The 16,272-nt window shown below is 57.7% G+C and overlaps 4 protein-coding genes across 4 annotated transcripts; all 4 read right to left on the bottom strand.

Moving 5' to 3' along the window:
- Positions 1-3,419: 3,419 nt before the first annotated feature.
- On the bottom strand, positions 3,420-5,594 carry LDBPK_292550 (hypothetical protein, conserved; the record flags this gene model as incomplete). Its single annotated transcript, XM_003862625.1, has 1 exon — positions 3,420-5,594. The coding sequence occupies one exon, from the start codon at positions 5,592-5,594 to the stop codon at positions 3,420-3,422; it is 2,175 nt and encodes a 724-aa protein (XP_003862673.1).
- Positions 5,595-6,991: 1,397 nt separating this feature from the next.
- LDBPK_292540 (hypothetical protein, unknown function) lies at positions 6,992-9,286 on the bottom strand (the record flags this gene model as incomplete). Its single annotated transcript, XM_003862624.1, has 1 exon — positions 6,992-9,286. The coding sequence occupies one exon, from the start codon at positions 9,284-9,286 to the stop codon at positions 6,992-6,994; it is 2,295 nt and encodes a 764-aa protein (XP_003862672.1).
- A 1,236-nt stretch (positions 9,287-10,522) lies between these two features.
- Positions 10,523-13,051, bottom strand: LDBPK_292530 (hypothetical protein, conserved; the record flags this gene model as incomplete). Its single annotated transcript, XM_003862623.1, has 1 exon — positions 10,523-13,051. One exon carries the CDS (start codon positions 13,049-13,051, stop codon positions 10,523-10,525), a length of 2,529 nt encoding a protein of 842 aa, XP_003862671.1.
- Positions 13,052-14,598: 1,547 nt separating this feature from the next.
- LDBPK_292520 (hypothetical protein, conserved) lies at positions 14,599-15,846 on the bottom strand (the record flags this gene model as incomplete). Its single annotated transcript, XM_003862622.1, has 1 exon — positions 14,599-15,846. One exon carries the CDS (start codon positions 15,844-15,846, stop codon positions 14,599-14,601), a length of 1,248 nt encoding a protein of 415 aa, XP_003862670.1.
- Between the last annotated feature and the right edge of the window lie 426 nt (positions 15,847-16,272).

The raw sequence follows: 16,272 nt of genomic DNA, 5'->3' as shown, positions 1-16,272 counted from the left end.
TGGCCAGGGTTTCGCTGTAGCACAGCACACGTAGGTGAGCTGCAGTCTTATGCGTATCTTCACCGGCTTGCGCGTTGTAGAGTGACGCCTTGAAAGCGAAACCAAAAGGGTAAAAAAATAAAAAGCTTCTCTCACAACACGAGACGGAAAACAAAGGAAGCGGATTTAAAAGTAGAGAGGTGCAGGGATGAGAGGCGCGCAGAGACCTCCACCACCACCACCACCACACACAACAAGAGAGAGACGGAAAAGGCCACCGTCTCAATCATCAACGAGCATGCAAAAACAAAATAGCATAGCACAATCACAGGCGCACGCATGCACAGCCATACAAAAAGGTCGGTGGTGGTAAAGGGAGGAAGTAGGAGGGAGATGAACACCACAGAGGTGCCACGTACACTCAAACACACAGCTCCCAGAAAAGGCAAGTAGTAGGAGTGGTAGCGAAAAAAAAATAAAAGGGGGAGGAGGAGAACACTATACATGCTTTTGTGTCCGCGTCAGGATACACCCTTTGTCAACTGCACTGCTACACGTTATCTGTATCCCTCAGCTGTTAGTGGAATAGATGCGCTACTGTTGTTGCTGCTGTGTGAAACTGCTTTCTTTGTTCCTTTTTCGCACGAGTGTCTCTCACCCCCTCTCTTCCACTGTTGAGAAGTATCGTCTGCTTTATTTTTCCCAGCTCCTGGCATTACCGGCCGCGGCAGCCCCCTTCCCCCTCCTACAGCATCCTCAGATGAAAAAAAAAGATCAACGCGCCTATACCTACTGGCTGGGAGGAAAGCGATACCCAAGAGAAAGGAGCGAACAGGAGGCAGTGGGGAGAAGGTAGAGATGAGGAGGCGACGGTCAGCACAAGCTGACGAACAGATGCAGGGATCAGCACGGTGGAAGAGACCCATTCAGCCAACACGCGTGAGAAAAAAAGTGCGTCAGAGATCACAAACATACACACACCTAAAAGAAAAAAGGAGTTTTAGCATGGCCCCGGTGAAGAAACGAAGAAACCAAAAGAGGTGCGCGGGGTGGCAGTAGCGAGCTCTCTCCGCGAGAGAAATGTTCGTCAAAGGCCCGTCTTATGATGGCACCTTGAGAAAGATCCAGAGAAGGGAAAGACGTGTAGACCAAATAGAGGTGTACTACGCATCCGCGTGCCGCCATCTGTCTGGAGGAGGGTAGGGGAGAAAGTAGAGAGGGGAGAGAGGCAGACTCACATGTGCAGACAAACAAATACGCCTTACACGGAAACACCGACAGATGAGAATGATTGTGTGTGTGTGTGTGTTTCGTCTGTTGCCTTGTAGAGGAGCAGGTGCGCACAAAGCGGATCACACACGCACAGACTGAAGTTTTTTGTTGTTTTTCGAGACAGTGGGAGGGGACGGTGGTGCTGCTAGCAGATCGAAGGAAGAGAGGCCAGGAGCTGGCCATAGGCCAAGGAGACTCCATATCAACGGCAAAGAAGAAGGGGCGGAGGAAGAGGCGTTTTGGCTGATCCGATTTTTTTGTCTCTCTTTTCGCTGGATCGACTGCCGTCTTTTTTTTGGTGTTTCAGGCACTTGACGCCACCGCATGCCTGATTCGGTCGTGTGTGTGTGTGTGTGTGTGTGTGTCCTGGAGAAACTTCCCTAGAGCTTACTGGAGGGGCGCATGCCTCAGCAAGCTCACAGGATCGACGAGTGCATGCCTAAAGTGGGGCGAATCAAGCAGAACAAACTATAGAACGACTAATCCGGCAAAAGGAAAAAAAAAGACAGCGCGGTGACACAACTTATGGAGACGGCAGCCGAGAGGCGGAACAAGAAGGCCGTGTGGGAAGAGCGCAGCAGCCAAAGGGAACGAGAGAGGAGGTTAAAGGCACGGAGGAGGCACTCCTGGCCACGGACCCTGCATCCAGATGAAGGGTTGGAGGACGAAGGAACACACCCTAATGATGCGCAAAACAGAAAAATGAAGCGGTATCAACGAAGCTGCGTGTACATTTCGACGACGTTCCGCACGTGTTTCGATGGCATTCGAGTGAGTACGCGCGCTCTCCTTTACACTGTCTTCTGTGGCAGTTGCTGTGGTGGTTTTCTCTTTTCCTTTGCCCCCGTGTCGCCCTCCAAAGACACCCACACGCACCTCCTCCTCCTCCTCCCTCGCTCGCTCTTGCTTCGAGAAACGTTTTTCCGCCTTTTTGTTTGTGCGCATTGACCATTGCTGCACATCCAAGCACAGTTGTCCGTGCACGCCATTCTCTGCCATACCTCGCAGACTTCCCTTGAGAGAGAGTCTCCGTGGCCAGTTGGCTTCAACAGCTCCAACGGCAAAGAGAAAGAGCGAAAAAAGAATGCCCTGAGAGAGGTGAAAACGAGAATCTAAAGCAATAAAAAATGTCAACGACACAGAACATATGCGTGAACGCTAGACACATACCTCATGCATTATCTGCGGTGGATGTCGTAAAGAGAGATGGTGAGGTGAGAAATGAGAAGGGGGTTTGTAATGCACGCACGAGAAGGAAGAAGCACCGAAAGCACGCGAGCGCATAATAGCGGCTCGTTCTCCATCGCCGGGCATGCCCTCTCCCCAGGTACACGCCAAAAGGCGCAGGGAGGAAAGGGGAGGGGAGAACAGAGATAGAGGCGTCCAACACACCACGTCCGCAGCAACAAGATCAGCGGCTAAGCAAAAGGCACACGTAACGAAAAAAGAGAGAGCTGCGACGGCAGTGGGGGGGGGGGCAGGGGAGATCAAGAGACGACATGGACAAGAGCCAACACATGGAAAGGGGAAGAGGAGAGAGTTGAGACAACCGTAGCACTCGCAAGATAGAAAAAGAGGAAAAAAGAGACGGGGGCAGAACCAGGGCACGCAGTTGACAGGAGAGAGTCACGTTGACAGGTGTCTGGCACCCACCCATGCTGGCCTACCTTTAAGAGGTCACGAAAACACGCACAGAGAGAGAGACGCACACGCACGGAAAAAAAAAAGTGAAAAGGGTTCCAGCACGAAAAAGAGAGCGAAGCGAAATGAAGCAGGTAATAAGAAAGCAGAGAAACAGAGAAACCTCGTGGTGGGAGTGGAGGGAGAGAGGGGAGGGAGAGACTCTTAACAACAACAGAGCTTATATTTACACAAAGACAGAAGAGAAGTGCACGAAACTAGAAAAACCGTAGCACGAAGAAAAATGAAAAGATGTTCCAAAAATAGAGCACAAGAAAACTTTACATGATGCAAAAGCGGGCTCTCCTCCTCCCCCCGTCATTGCTTCCTCTACTGGGCCTGCGACTCTCTTGTGCTCTCTCGCTCTTCTTGCACCACGCACGCCTCCCCCTTTGCTCTGTCTCTTCCCTCTTCACCCTCTCATCTACGGATCTCTTCCCTGTTGTTTTCCTTCGACGCATCACACCCGTGAAGGGGCGCCTTTCGGCTTATCGATCACAGACGTCCTCTACCGACTCGGCCTTCTGCGCCTCCTCCGTTTTGCGCCGCCAGTACTCCTTGTTGTCAATACACATATTTACCGCAAAGGTCATAAATGGCAGTAGCACCGAGATCGCCTCCACCATAGGCTGCACAATATACATTATAAACGACACCTGGCCCTTTGGGAACTCCTCCGCCTCCTTCGTCCGGTCCATGAAGGGCGAGATGGAGAGATTCAGCTTCTTTTCTGCGTCGCCTTGGAGGTAAAACTCCTTCGAGATGTTCTTGGCCCACTCGGCGTAGATATGGTTGGGCCGCGCGCAGTTCGAAATATCGGCCATCTTGATCGACATGGAGAGAGCGAGCCGCACGTCTTCCTTCTTCGAGTGCCAGTCGCTCGCCTCCGACATGCGCACCTGGAAGTTCTTGAAGATGCGCGCATGGTTGCCCATGTCCGTCGCCAGAACCATCTCCAGTATGGTTTCCCGCACGAGCAGCCGCTGCTCGTCCGACAACGTGGCGAAGATGTTGTAGCGTGGGTTGCGCAGCAGCTCAAAAGTGCAGGCAAGGTGATGGTTCTCCAGGATAGACCTGTCGTTGTAGAGAGTGGCGAGGTAGGCGCCAGTGCGGGAGTGGAAGTTGTTGTTGAGGCCCGGGTGGTCGAAGTCGTGCACGGCGCCGGCGATGATGCCGGCGAAGATCTCTTCTTTGCTCAAGCAGCACTTCTCGCTAAGCCCGGCCACCATCATAATGTAGTAGTTGATTTGCGTCACATCCGCGCCGTGCATGGCGTTGTGGTACGGGTTCGGGTGGTAGGCGCTCTGCACAGCTACGAGGAAGCGGCGCAGTACGGCGTCGTCCAGGTTGAAGTAGCGGACCAGGTCCAGCTTGTAGATGAGGAGGTACGTCGTGTAGAAGAGGGCGTTGCCGTCGGTGATGATCTCCAGCTGAATGGTGTCGTAGTCCCAGCGGTCGATTCCCTTGAAGATCTCGAACGCCTCTGCAATAACCTGGCCGTTGCCGTTCGCCTCCATCTGCTTCCGAATCTCGGGCCGCTGCAGCACACCTGAGATGTCACTCAGCTTCATGCCCGGGCTTAACGGAAACGCGCAGCGGATGCAGAACGAGAGCACCTCGTCCGGGTCCCCCTCATGTGGGATGTGCTCAGGAGACCACAAGGTGTGCTGAAAGCTCTGTGCACCTCCCTCGTCGTAGAGCTGGTCGAGTGGGTGCTTTGTGATCATCTGCGCCTCGCGGGCCTTGAGACGTCGCTCGAGGCTGCGCACCTCGCGACCAACCACCATGGCGCGGTGGGAGTGCAGCGCCGACTCCTCTCGCAGTGGGCGCACCGTGGGCAGCAGCTTGTCTACGTAGGTGGTGTGCTGCTTCGTCGCAGCGGTGTGCACCGTCAACTCACACTCCAGCTTCTCCGCGCACGCCTCCCGCACGCTCGAGCCGCTGTTCGCACGATTGTACTGCAACGCACGTGTCAACGGGTGCACCACAAAGCGGAAAACCTCCCGCGCGTTCGGTGAGGACCCATCCGACACCATATCCATCGGAACCACAAACGGGTACGTTTGGGAGGGGTCTTTGCTATTGAAGATGGTAAAGTTGGCGTCCTTTCGAGTCGGGTCGAGTGAGGTAACCGTTGCCTTGGACTTGATCACGGCTGTAGCTAGGGACTTGAAGAAGGGAGCCCACGAGAAGCATACGCCAGCGGCCTGCTTTGCTTGCCCCAGCTCCTCATCCGTGTAGCTGCGCGCGTACACAGAGCCGGTGCTCTTCTCATGGTACGACACCACCGTGCTTTCCGTCTCAGGGTCACAAAAGAGAAACAGCGTACCTAGCAGCGCCGCCTTCGCACGGTTGTTCATGGCCAAGGCGCCGTACTCCTTGACGTACTTGTCCTTGCCCAGCAACTTTGGGGCATTGCCGGAGGTAGTCGTGTTCACCCACCCTGTCTGTGTCGATGGGGAGTGTGGGGGTACGACCACAGGGGGCGGTCGTGGTGCAGCCTGCGCCGGCAGTCGCGCAGCTGCTGTAAACGCCTCGGCGCGGTCAGCGCTGGAAGAAATGTCGACCTTTTTCTTGCAGGCTGAATGCATCTGCATCTCGTTGGAGGATGGCGGCGTCGGCGTCAGCGCCGCCGTGGGCTGCTTCGTATTTCCGCTGCCCATACTCAATGCACAGCAAGACACCAACGCAAGACAATGAAAGCACGACAAGGGTGGTGAGCGCAAAGACAAACACAAACGCACGCGCGGGGAAAGCAAAGAAACAAGCTAAGACCACAAAGAGGAAGAGACACCGAAAGGCTCCTCCTCTCGCTACCCCGCACCGCTCCTTCGTCACTCTTCTCCCCGTGTATGGGTGAAGAAGTACCTGCCTCGTCGGCGTTTATGCTGCGGAGCGGGTGCGTGTGCGTATACGTCTACGTCTAAGCCTCGGTCTCTCTACCCGGCTGTCAGAGCGCGCGAGCGAACAGGGAAGTGGAAAAAGAGGAAGCAGGCAAGCAACAGAACATGGCCGTAACCCTCTGCACCGGTGGGAAGGAGTGGCGAGAGGTGGTGCAAGCACCCACACGCGCGCAGAAGGGGGACGGCGGCGTGGGGTCAGGGCCCAAAGGGCACGAGGAGGGGATGATATCACAGGGCACAGAGAGAGAGCCGCTGATGCAGGAAAAACGTGGAGATGTGCTTCGCCCTCCGTCTCCGTGGTTTTGATCTCTTCTTGTGCCGTGCAAGTGAATGAAAAGCTGGATGGGCGGAAGGCAATAGCGTATTCTCGCACCTTCGGCGTATGGGCGTGTATGTCACTGGTGAGGAGATGCTGAGGCGCAGTGAAGGGGGCAAGATACAAAATGGAAAAGACGATGATGGTGGAGGTGATTGTCTCGATCGCGACGCGCGCGCTCAAACGCAGCACACGGCAGCGAGAAAACATCAAACGTGTACGTTCGCTTGCCGTGCATTGAGGCGAAAGTGAAGAGGTGCAGAGGCATTTGGGGGGGGGAGGGGGCAACAACGAGAAAGCGTGTGTGCGGCGCACGACGGCAAGCGAACCGTTCAGTCGTGTTGAGAAGTAAGGAGGGGCATGTATTCCCGGCTGTGGCCGTGTTACGAGAAGGCGACTTTCTCTTTCCCCTCACCCTGCCCTTTTCGTTGATTTGTTCCTCTTGCTCGACTGCCGCTGTTGTGGCAGGGATGGCACTGTCACCGTTTTGTGTCTGTGTGAAGGTATTAGTCTCCGTGTGTGTGTGTGTGTGTGTGTGTTTGTGTGTCCGTGCATTTTTTTTGTCCGTGCGCGCGCGTTGAGATGGCCGATGCAGAGCGAAAAAGGAAAACGAGTACGCCAGCATACAAGGCTGTGAGGCACGGTGTGGCGTTGCCTCGTTTTCCTTGATTTCGTTACGGTACAAATGAAGTGACGGCAGATACAAACACGTCTTTTCTGAAGGACGGCACAGAGCGACCGACAAGATGGGAAAGAGCACACAGAGGCACGCACATGCAAGGGAAGGAAAGCCTCTTTGAGCGCCAAGGGTACTGTCTTCCTCAACGCCCCTGCCTCGACATCAGTGAGCCCAGCGTGACTTTGGAGACAGTGCCTTCACCGTTGGCTTTGCCAACGTATATGGCTTCTTGATACTCACAGCATGGCGCGTCCCCGGCAAGACCTCCAGTTGGCACGCGAAGTCCGCGTCCCGAAGCACCTCCGGCTTGGCACTGTTCGGTTTTCTGTGCGTGATCTTGCGAAGTTTTTTCTTGTCGCTGGAAGGCGGCGTCGGAATGGCGTGCACATCCTCCATTGCGGAGGCTGAGGCAGCGTCAACAGTGCCGTTTTCTGCCACGGCTACCGCCTGCGGTGTCGCAGTGGCCACCTTGTCTGACGGCAAAGCAGAAACTGATACCGAGGAGGGAGAAGGATGGATGTGTGCAGATTTCACCTGCGCTGGCTGAGGTGGAGCTTCCAGGCGCGAGGGTCCTGGTGCTACTGGTGCCGAGCATGGAGCAGGGGTCTGTCTTTTGGAGGTCTCCAACGTGATAGGTCTCTGTGGAGCTGGAGTGACTGCAGTGGCAGCAGGCGCAGGAGGCACTCGCTTGATGGCCTGCACCGCGACAGGAGCCGGCATGGCGCGTGCCGGCGTCTCCGGGGGGGTGGTATCTGCCATTTTTGGCTTCTCCTTCTCCAGTGCGGGCGTCGTTGTCGTTTCAGTCGGCACAGTCGGTATTGCAGTACGTCGCCGCACCGCCTCAACCGGTTCCGGCGCGGGGGCTGCGGGGCTCTCCTGCTTCGCTGCGCGGGACGCCGACTGGCCGGCAGCCTCGGCATCCTGCTCTTCCGACGGAGGCACGTACCGGCGAGTACGCACCACGATCGGGGGCTTCGAGCCAGTAATCTTCGCTGGGGCCGACTGCACCTGCATCAGTCCATCGCCATTCGCGGCAGGAGCCGCGGGAAGAGGCTGGTGCGGTATCACCCCCACCTGCTCAACCATAACCTCGTGCAGTGCCGCCGCGCTGGAGAGGGTGGGTTGTGACGACACCGTGTACGTCTGCTGCGGGAGTGCAGTCCCGCATTCGGCGCACGAGCTAGGTGGCAGGAAGCAGGAGGCCTTTGACGATGGGCGTCGCTCCGCGTAGCTGGCCACCGCCTCCCACGAAGCGCTCGGCACGCGACTATTGCGACGTCCGCCGGCGTGGGGTGACGGCAGCGGCAGTCCAGTAGAAGTGGGTGTGCCAGGTGAGACCGATATAACAGTGGTGCCGCCATAGTAACGCTTCTGCGGGATGTGCAGGTTGGGCTCTACCGGTGCGCACGGGTCGCGGTGAGACGACGCACTCCGGTTCTTTGGCCGTGAAAGGCACTGCAGGTACAGGTCGTGCTGCGGCGGCGTAAGAACGCGCGCATACAATGAGTGAGAACGAAGCCGCCGCTCTGGTAGTGGCACCGCCTCCTCACAACGGGCAGCGACCGGCTTCTTCGGTACGGCTAGGCGGTCGAAAGTGTTGCTGCTGCCTCTGCGTGGCGCGGCCGCCGTCGAGGAAGTGAGAGACGCCGGTGTACCGCCGTCGGCCGTCGAAGAAGTCCGAGACGGTGGCGCACCGCCGTCGACCGCGGATGCAGCGGGGCATTTCTTCGGTGCCGCGAGCTTCTCGTAGCACGCCTTCTGTGAGGCTGGCAGGGCAACATTGGCCACCGCAGTGTGGTGGTTGCTCTCCGGACGAGAAGGCGGAGGTCGACTTCCCGTCGGCTGGGTCTGCTCTAGGCTGGGAGTAATCGGGCTCGGTCGGGTGAGCGGTGACTTGCGGCAGTGCTGTTGCGCTCGCCCTTTTTCTTGCTCCTCCTCCTCTGTAAAGTTCAGCAGGCGGCCGTAGTTCGGCTCCGCGGGCCTGATCACAGAGCCCTGCGCACCTCTCGGCCGCGCGAGGCGCTCGATATGCCGCTTATCGACACTGGAGGTGCAATGCGTGAGCGGCGTACGTGGATCATGGGGGCTGCCGCCGTCAGCCCGACTTGCACTGCTCCGACGAGTGCCGTGATGTGAATCGTGGTAGGAAGTGTGCGTGCCGGAGTGGTTCGCCGGCTGCGTTGAGTGGCTGCTTTTCCGCAGCTCCATCCACGTTGCCTCCCTCCCGGTTTCGTTAGAAGGTTTCTCCTCCGCATCAGAGGAGAGCAGAAGGGAAACTGAGTCCGACTCCGTGGCGTATTGTACTGCCTGCGGAAGCGGCAATACCGCCGTGCCGTCGTCGTCGAGGGGAAGACGCGCTATGGGGCGGGAGTCGTGATACGGCGCATCGTCGTCCACCAAGAGAGACGCGGCCGCCGCCTGCGACGCAAGCTTCGAGGAAGAGAAATGGGTTGGCATGGTCTCAGGAAGCGCTGAAGCTCGCACTGATCTTGGCCCTTACTACCACCACGAAAAAGGGCAAGGTGAAACCTAACACGGACGAGAGGAGGCAAGCGACAGACACACAGGCGGTGCTATCTCTGTGCCTGCACGAGAGTCACTTTCTCCCTCTTCCTCGATCCAATGCCGGTCGGTTGACTGAGGTCGCCGCGCTGACAAAACAAAAAAAAGAGGGGAGAAGGCCCGGCACGCGCGCGAGCACAGAAGGAGAGGAAAAAAGAGAACGTAGAAAAAAATCAGAGAAGTCAAGGCAAAAGATGAATGGGAGGGGGGGGGGCACGGCAGCTTCCCGGAGAATTTCAGTCCTCTATGCCGGCCTGCGCAACTCAGGAGTGTGGGCGGCTATTTGTGGGTACGTGTGGGTGGGTTTCTGCCGTCAGGGGGAGGGAGGAGGAAGGTGGAGGGGTGCTCCTTCGCCGAAAAGCCGTGAGGCTATATGCGTGTGCGTGTGTGTGGCCTCCACAGTACGGGGTAGACGCTCACGAATCGATGCCTGGTGAGAGGATATAAAAATATGGTGAATGAAAGCAGACGATGGACAGCGTGAAATCCACCTCAAGAATCACAGGGCGACGCAAGCGATCTAATCGGCTGCTCTGACAAGAGTGCATAAATGGAGACATGCACACACACGAGCATGTAAAGTTGAAGACACGGAGAAAGAGAGAGTGGCAGCGGGAGTATTGAGAGATGAGCTACCGTTGAACGAAAGACATTGAGGTGCGTTAGCGTTTCTGCCAGTTCCTTTTCTTCGCACATGTGTGAGCTCACGTGGCTTCGCTTTCGTGCTCCATGTATGGTTTCACAACTCATGCACGTGCCAGGATATGGAGACCGGGAAAGGGGTGTGCCTCACGTAGCTGATACAATCAGCTAAAGTGATGACTACCATAACGGCGAAAAAAAAAAAGGAGCTGCGGGTGCGTTTGCAGCTGATATTCCTCGTTCGTGCGCTTCGCCGTAGCAGAACCAAGAGAAGACGACGAAGCCATACTCACAGTGGCAGCGAACACATGAACTGTGTGTCGCGGTTCACTGGAAATAGAGGACTACGTGCGTCTGTGCACTTAAGAGCCCGGGCCCTGGCAACCGCGAAGGGAATATGAGAAACTGAGAGAAATCTAACCACCGGGCGAAGGATTATTGCCGCAATGGGCACGAGGTGCCCGTGTGTGTGTGTGTGTGTGTGTGTGTCTAAGAACGAGAAGACCGTGAGAAAGAAGAGTGTGGTGCGTCCACGCGCATGACGTGTTCGCCTCCCTTCCAGCATCGCCAGCCGCCGTCGCTGGAAGCCTCTTCCGCAGAGGCAAACATATGGGCAATGGCTACCTCCTGAGACGCGGGCACAGCCGGCCGCAAACTGCGAATGGGAGAGGGTCTTCGGCTAAGCATGCTAGAGCTGCGCACGCGGTGATCCAGCCCCATTTGCTTGCTGACGGGAGGCGGCGCCGATGAGGAAGATGGGCGATCGCGTCCATCGACAGAGACGCTTTGGCGCTCCAAAGCCTCCTGCGCCCTCTGCCGCATCGCGCGCGCGAGTTGCTGCCTGGCAAGGTACTCCTCCACGCCCCAGGGAGTGCCATCGCCACCGTAGACGCTGTAAGACAGCGGCGAGGAGGAGGGCGCCGCCGTGCGAGCGCCGCTTCTCACGCGCGTCGCCATCGTCTGCTCTGCCGCCGCCCGCTCCGCTTGCCAGTGCCGCATCGTTTCGAGATGCCGCTCTCGCTGCTGCTGCCACTCGCCGCTCCGCCGCGCCACGGCGCTGGGGCCCCGCTGACCGCTCGCGCTCGCGAAGGCGCCCGTCAAAGACGACGAATGTGCGTTGATCTGCGGCTGAAACGTGAACTCCCGTTGCTCGTGCTCCACCTGCTCCTTGCGCAGCGCCTCCAGCCGCCTCTGTCGCCGGCGCTCATACGCATCCAGAGAGGCGACCACAGAGCTGGGAAGGGCACCTAACGTCGAGGAAGGGGTGTTCGACACAGCACCGTGCTGCTGGTGCGCAGACGGCGTACGCAGCAAGCAGGAACGAGTCTGGCTACGTGCAGCAATAGATGGAGACGGAGACACACCAGACGCGTCTGTGAAGCTGGTGGGATCGACATAGGAGGAAAGAGAATGAACAGCGCTGGGCCGACACAGCCGCTCCATTGCCGTCTCTGGCAGCCGCTGCGCAATCGCCGCACTAACAGGGTTGATGGAGGGCTGAAAGGAGTCCCTTGGCACCCAGTTCTGACGCGATAAAATGCGGGAACCCTCCAGAGTTCGTGTGTGCGCGACTGTGTCACCTTCACGTTGATATCGTGGCGCCGTGACAGCGCCTAGCGGAGTGACGAGCGGCTGAAACGGTGTGTGGGCCTCGCGCCACGCCACCTCGCGCTGCAAGCGGCGAAGCGCAACTTCGTAGCTTTCCGCATGCAGGCGATCGCCAACACTGCCGACGCGCCGCATGCGTGCGGCGTGCCGAGTGATGGAAGGGACTGCGTGCGACCGAGCCTCCCGCTCCGCCTCCGCTGCCTGCCACTGAGCCAATCGACGGCGATGTTCACTGATAAGGAGGGCGTCCGGCACGGGTACCCCATCCAGACCCTCTCTCGCCTTCCTCAGGGCAGCGAGCTTCGCAGAGCGTGGGTTGATGGACGGCACATCCTGAAGCTCCTCCAGCACCTCTGCACCCGAACTCTGGCACATTTGCGCAAGCTCTGCCAAACGTCTCGCCCGCCACGCAGCCCGATCGGGTGGTGGCTCCTTGTAACGGGATTTGGTCGCCAGAGCGTGGGCTGAGATGTGAGGATGAAAGGGGGCGATGACCGCCAGGTCCTCAGCCTCGCGCTCCGCCCGTACCTGCCCAGCCTTCTCCTCAAGCTCGTGTTTTTCCTTGGCCCTCTGAAGCAGTCTGTCCTCGATGCGTTGACCCTTGGGGGGAAGGCGGCGTGCGGAGCGTGGCGCCTCTACGGGTAGAGGAGCCGGCGAGACGGCGACGCGTGGAGCAGGCCGCACCTCACGCATCTTTCGCTCGATTGCCTCCTGCTGAAGCCGCTCTCGATGCTCCTGCATTAGTCGACCCTTCTGTAGGAGAGCCTCGTAGATGGGAAGCGTGCGCACGGTGGAGGCTTGGGCATTGCGCTGAGGGGAGTGCGAGCTGTGCAGCGAGCGCTCGGTTGCCATGCCGCTGCCTGCTCGCTCTCTTGCGGACATGAAACCCATTCGAAATGGCGCGTCCCCTTGTGACTCACTCTGGAGGCAATGTGGCATGGGTGCCGAGAGGAGTGCGTTGATGCGCTCTTGAAAAAGGCGACGAGAGGTGAGGGCGGCGGCACCGCCAGCGGTGCCGCCGATTGCCTGTGCCTCCACGGAGCACGCCATGGTGACGGGAAGATAAACCAGTGTGCTGTGCTGTCTACCTGCCTGTGCACGTACGGATGTGTCATCCACAGCGTAGGCCGAGGCCCCTTCCGCCTCAGTGGCATATGTAGCACGAGAAGCAACGACGTTAACGAGGCAGCGTGTGAAGAGTGCGAATTTGAAAAATAAAGTAAGGGAAAGGAAAAGCGGTCCCGAGAAAGACGAGGAGGCAGACAGCGATGGCTGCTTCGTTAACTTCGATGCACCAAACACATACAAGACACCAGCTTGATGAGACGACCTATGTCGCGCTGAAAGCCAGCGACAACACATGCGAGTGTACGCACACGCCCATGTGCGTCTCTGTCGGTGTCGGTGCATGCCTTATCCCCACTGGAAGTGCACACGCTTTCGTTATTGGACTCACCGGTCTCGTGAACTCTGCGACGCTTTTCTTTCTTTGAAGATCAGTGCCGCAGTTGCGGTCAATCAAAATGTTTCCGGAGTCAGCGGTGGCGCAAGATGGGCATCCTTTATCAGGGCAGCATCTCCCTTTTCGGCAGTCCTTGTTCTTTTCTGTCTCTGCTTCAGCCACTCCACACAAGGCGACCCTCCCCTCTCCCACACCTCTGTCCCATTTTTATCTCGCTTCGTCCGACACTTCGTGCTGCGTACTCCTTTCCACTCAGAAAAAAAAAAACAATACGACGTGCACCGTAAAGCATCAGCATCAGCAGCAGGACGAAAGTGAGAGAGACGGCAGGAGGCTTAAGAAGAGAGAGACAGTAAGTACAGTTGCAGATGAATGCACATATGCACACAAACGAGAAAGAGAGGCCCACAACGATACATTTGTTTGCTTTTGCTTGTTCCGCAACGTGTCCACCATTCTCTGCCATAGAACATGAATCCAAACTCCGCTATACCCACCGGGCCTGCCGCGAACCCCATCCGCGTGGGGCGAGGCAGCGCTAGACACACGTGTTACAGCAATGCGCCGACTCCGTCATCCCAGCACCGCCCCTACGCAAAACTCTACTCGCCCCCCCCCCTCGCATCGCAGGTCGCCTCACAGCAGCTACCCTTGTGCTGGTCGCCACCCAGTGCATCTCCTCGCGGTCCCGCACTCCGGCGCCCCACTGGTGTGGGGCAGTGCGAGGCCCGGGGGTGGGATACGTACGAGTCGCGCCAACGCAACGCCGTATTCGGCCTGGTCGCCGACATCCGTAGCGGAAAACCACTCTGGCCTCCCCCTCACGTCGTAGGCACTTGGCCCTGTCACCACCAGAGGTGGCTCGGCATTGGCAGGGGATAGGGAGAGGCTGCTTGGCTTCCCCACGCAGAGTGGGGGGAGGGGGTGTACTGGACCCAAAGATACCAAGCACTGAGATATCCTCCTGTCATCGGGGCGTACCAGGGTAGACACTGTCAAAAAGCTGAAAGGTGGGCTGGGCCGCCCCCCAGTAAAGAGGAAGCCGCGCGCGCAAACGAGCAGTTGGGCACGCACACGTCTATCGAGTGCCCACGTGCACACACATAAGGAGAGCATACGAAGAAATGGTGCAGCAACGCCGGGGACGACGGAAGTAGCGCCTCTTGATGTACCCATCCCATGAAGAGTGTCGGCGGCCAGTACGCCACAGCAGAGCTGCGGCAGCCCGACAAGTAAATGGAAGCCGGAGGCATTCGCATCCTGCTGAAGAAGGCAGAAAGAGGCAAGCGAAAACGAGAGGGCTCGCTGTCGCCACGGCATGCGCAAAGTATCTCGAACACAACGAACGCGGATCGCCCCCTCCCACCCACCCCCACATTCAGAGCAGCTTCAGATCTGCGTGAGTTTGGGTATATGCGAGGGGAGGAGTGCCCAAAAGATTACTCTGTGCTCGCCCTCAGTACCCCTGAATCGCACCCTCTTTCGTGTTTCGCTCTCACCGATTCTTCTTTAGCTCCGTGAAGTGGCGGAATGCCTCCTTGTAGTCGCTGAACGAGGCGTCGCTGATATTCTCTCGCAGCACAGTTGCCATCATTCTCTGGCAGTGGCTGGCATACAGCTTCGGGTCTCTCCTCTCCTCCTCGGTTGGGTGATAGACAGGGAGAAGGCGCACCTCAGCGTAGTTTACAAACTGGCAGCTAAGCCGAACCAAAATATCCCATAGTCCATTGCCACCGACGCCGCGCCCCGTCCAGGCAGGATTGAAGTGCTTGTAGGGAAAGGCAATGCACACCATCTGCACCGGCACTGCAGCCTCGAACACACCCTTTTTGAACATGAACAGGGCTTGCTGATTCCCTGTCGTCCCTTCAGGGAAGATCATCAGCTGCGGCGCCGTGGGGTCGCCGGCGCGTCGCAGGATTGTCGTCATGGCCTGCTCTCGTGACGTCGCTGCATCTCGGTCGACTAAGATGCTCGAGCTCCCGCGGACAACGTTGCCGAAGAAGAAAAAGGAGAGGTTCTCCTTGCGCGAGACGAAGGATGGGAAGCCGCCCATCACGTAGACCCAAATCACCTCGATGACGCAGCTGTGGTTTGCAATGAGAATCTTGCACTCAGATCTGGTGGCAAACTGGCCGTACTGCTGAACGTTATACACGCCGAGCACGGAGAAGGCCACAATAGAGATAAAAGCTGTCAACCGGGACCAGAAGCCAAACCACCATGGATGCGCGTAGCGGTCGAGGTAGCCTGCGACACTAGCAGTGAAGAGGCCTAGGAAGATACCTGTTGTCGCAGTAAAGATGCGTACAAAGGCCACGCCGGTTATCATGAAGCAGAACATTTTCACACGCTCGTACGCGTCAGCTGGGGTATCGTACTCGAAGGCGGCCATTTTGTCCACCTTTGTCGGGTTCCCCTCCTCGTAGTCGTCCGCCAAAGACAGCTGCCTAGGCCCCGGGGCAATGAGGCACCGAATGTTCTCTACAAGGAACAACGTCACGATAAACACTCCGTTCGCGCACAGGTAGGCATGAACCCATCTAAGGACGCGCCACACGATGAAGTGGCACGACGCCACGGTCGCCTCGTCCGCGGTGCGCAGAAACGGCGCGAGAGCGCCAGACAGAAAGGCGTACCACAAGAACGCCGCGCATGGAATGCGCAGATACTGTTCTGCCGCGCCGTGGACAAGGTAAGGTGTAGCGACCCCAGTTGATTTTATCGGCTTGTATTGTGTCATGGTATGCGACTGTATGCGGAAAGAAAAAAGAGGCGGCCTGCGGTGGTAGGCGGAGGACAAAAACAGGCGGTGGGATGGGGTTTGATGCGCACGCAAAGTCGTGATCGGCGGCACAACTGCTCGGAAGCCCAGGTGGGGCGTCGGAGGCACGAGTGGGCACCGCCATTCAGCAGACAGTACCAAAAAAGACGTACAGAACGCAAACCAAGATAAGAAGTGATACAAACGAAGGCTTTTCTTTTTGGTTCCGCAACGTGTCCACCATTCTCTGCCATAGAACATGAATCCAAACTCCGCTCTACCCACCGGGCCTGCCGCGAACCCCATCCGCGTGGGGCGAGGCAGCGCTAGACACACGTGTTACAGCAATGCGCCGACTCCGTCATCCCAGCACCGCCCCTACGCAAAACTCTACTCGCCCCCCCC

This window comes from Leishmania donovani, chromosome 29 (assembly GCF_000227135.1).
Source record: "Leishmania donovani BPK282A1 complete genome, chromosome 29".
NCBI classification, from domain to species: Eukaryota; Euglenozoa; class Kinetoplastea; order Trypanosomatida; family Trypanosomatidae; genus Leishmania; species Leishmania donovani.
The sequence above is the reverse complement of the archived record's forward strand: the minus strand, read 5'-3'. Positions and strand labels throughout refer to the sequence as shown.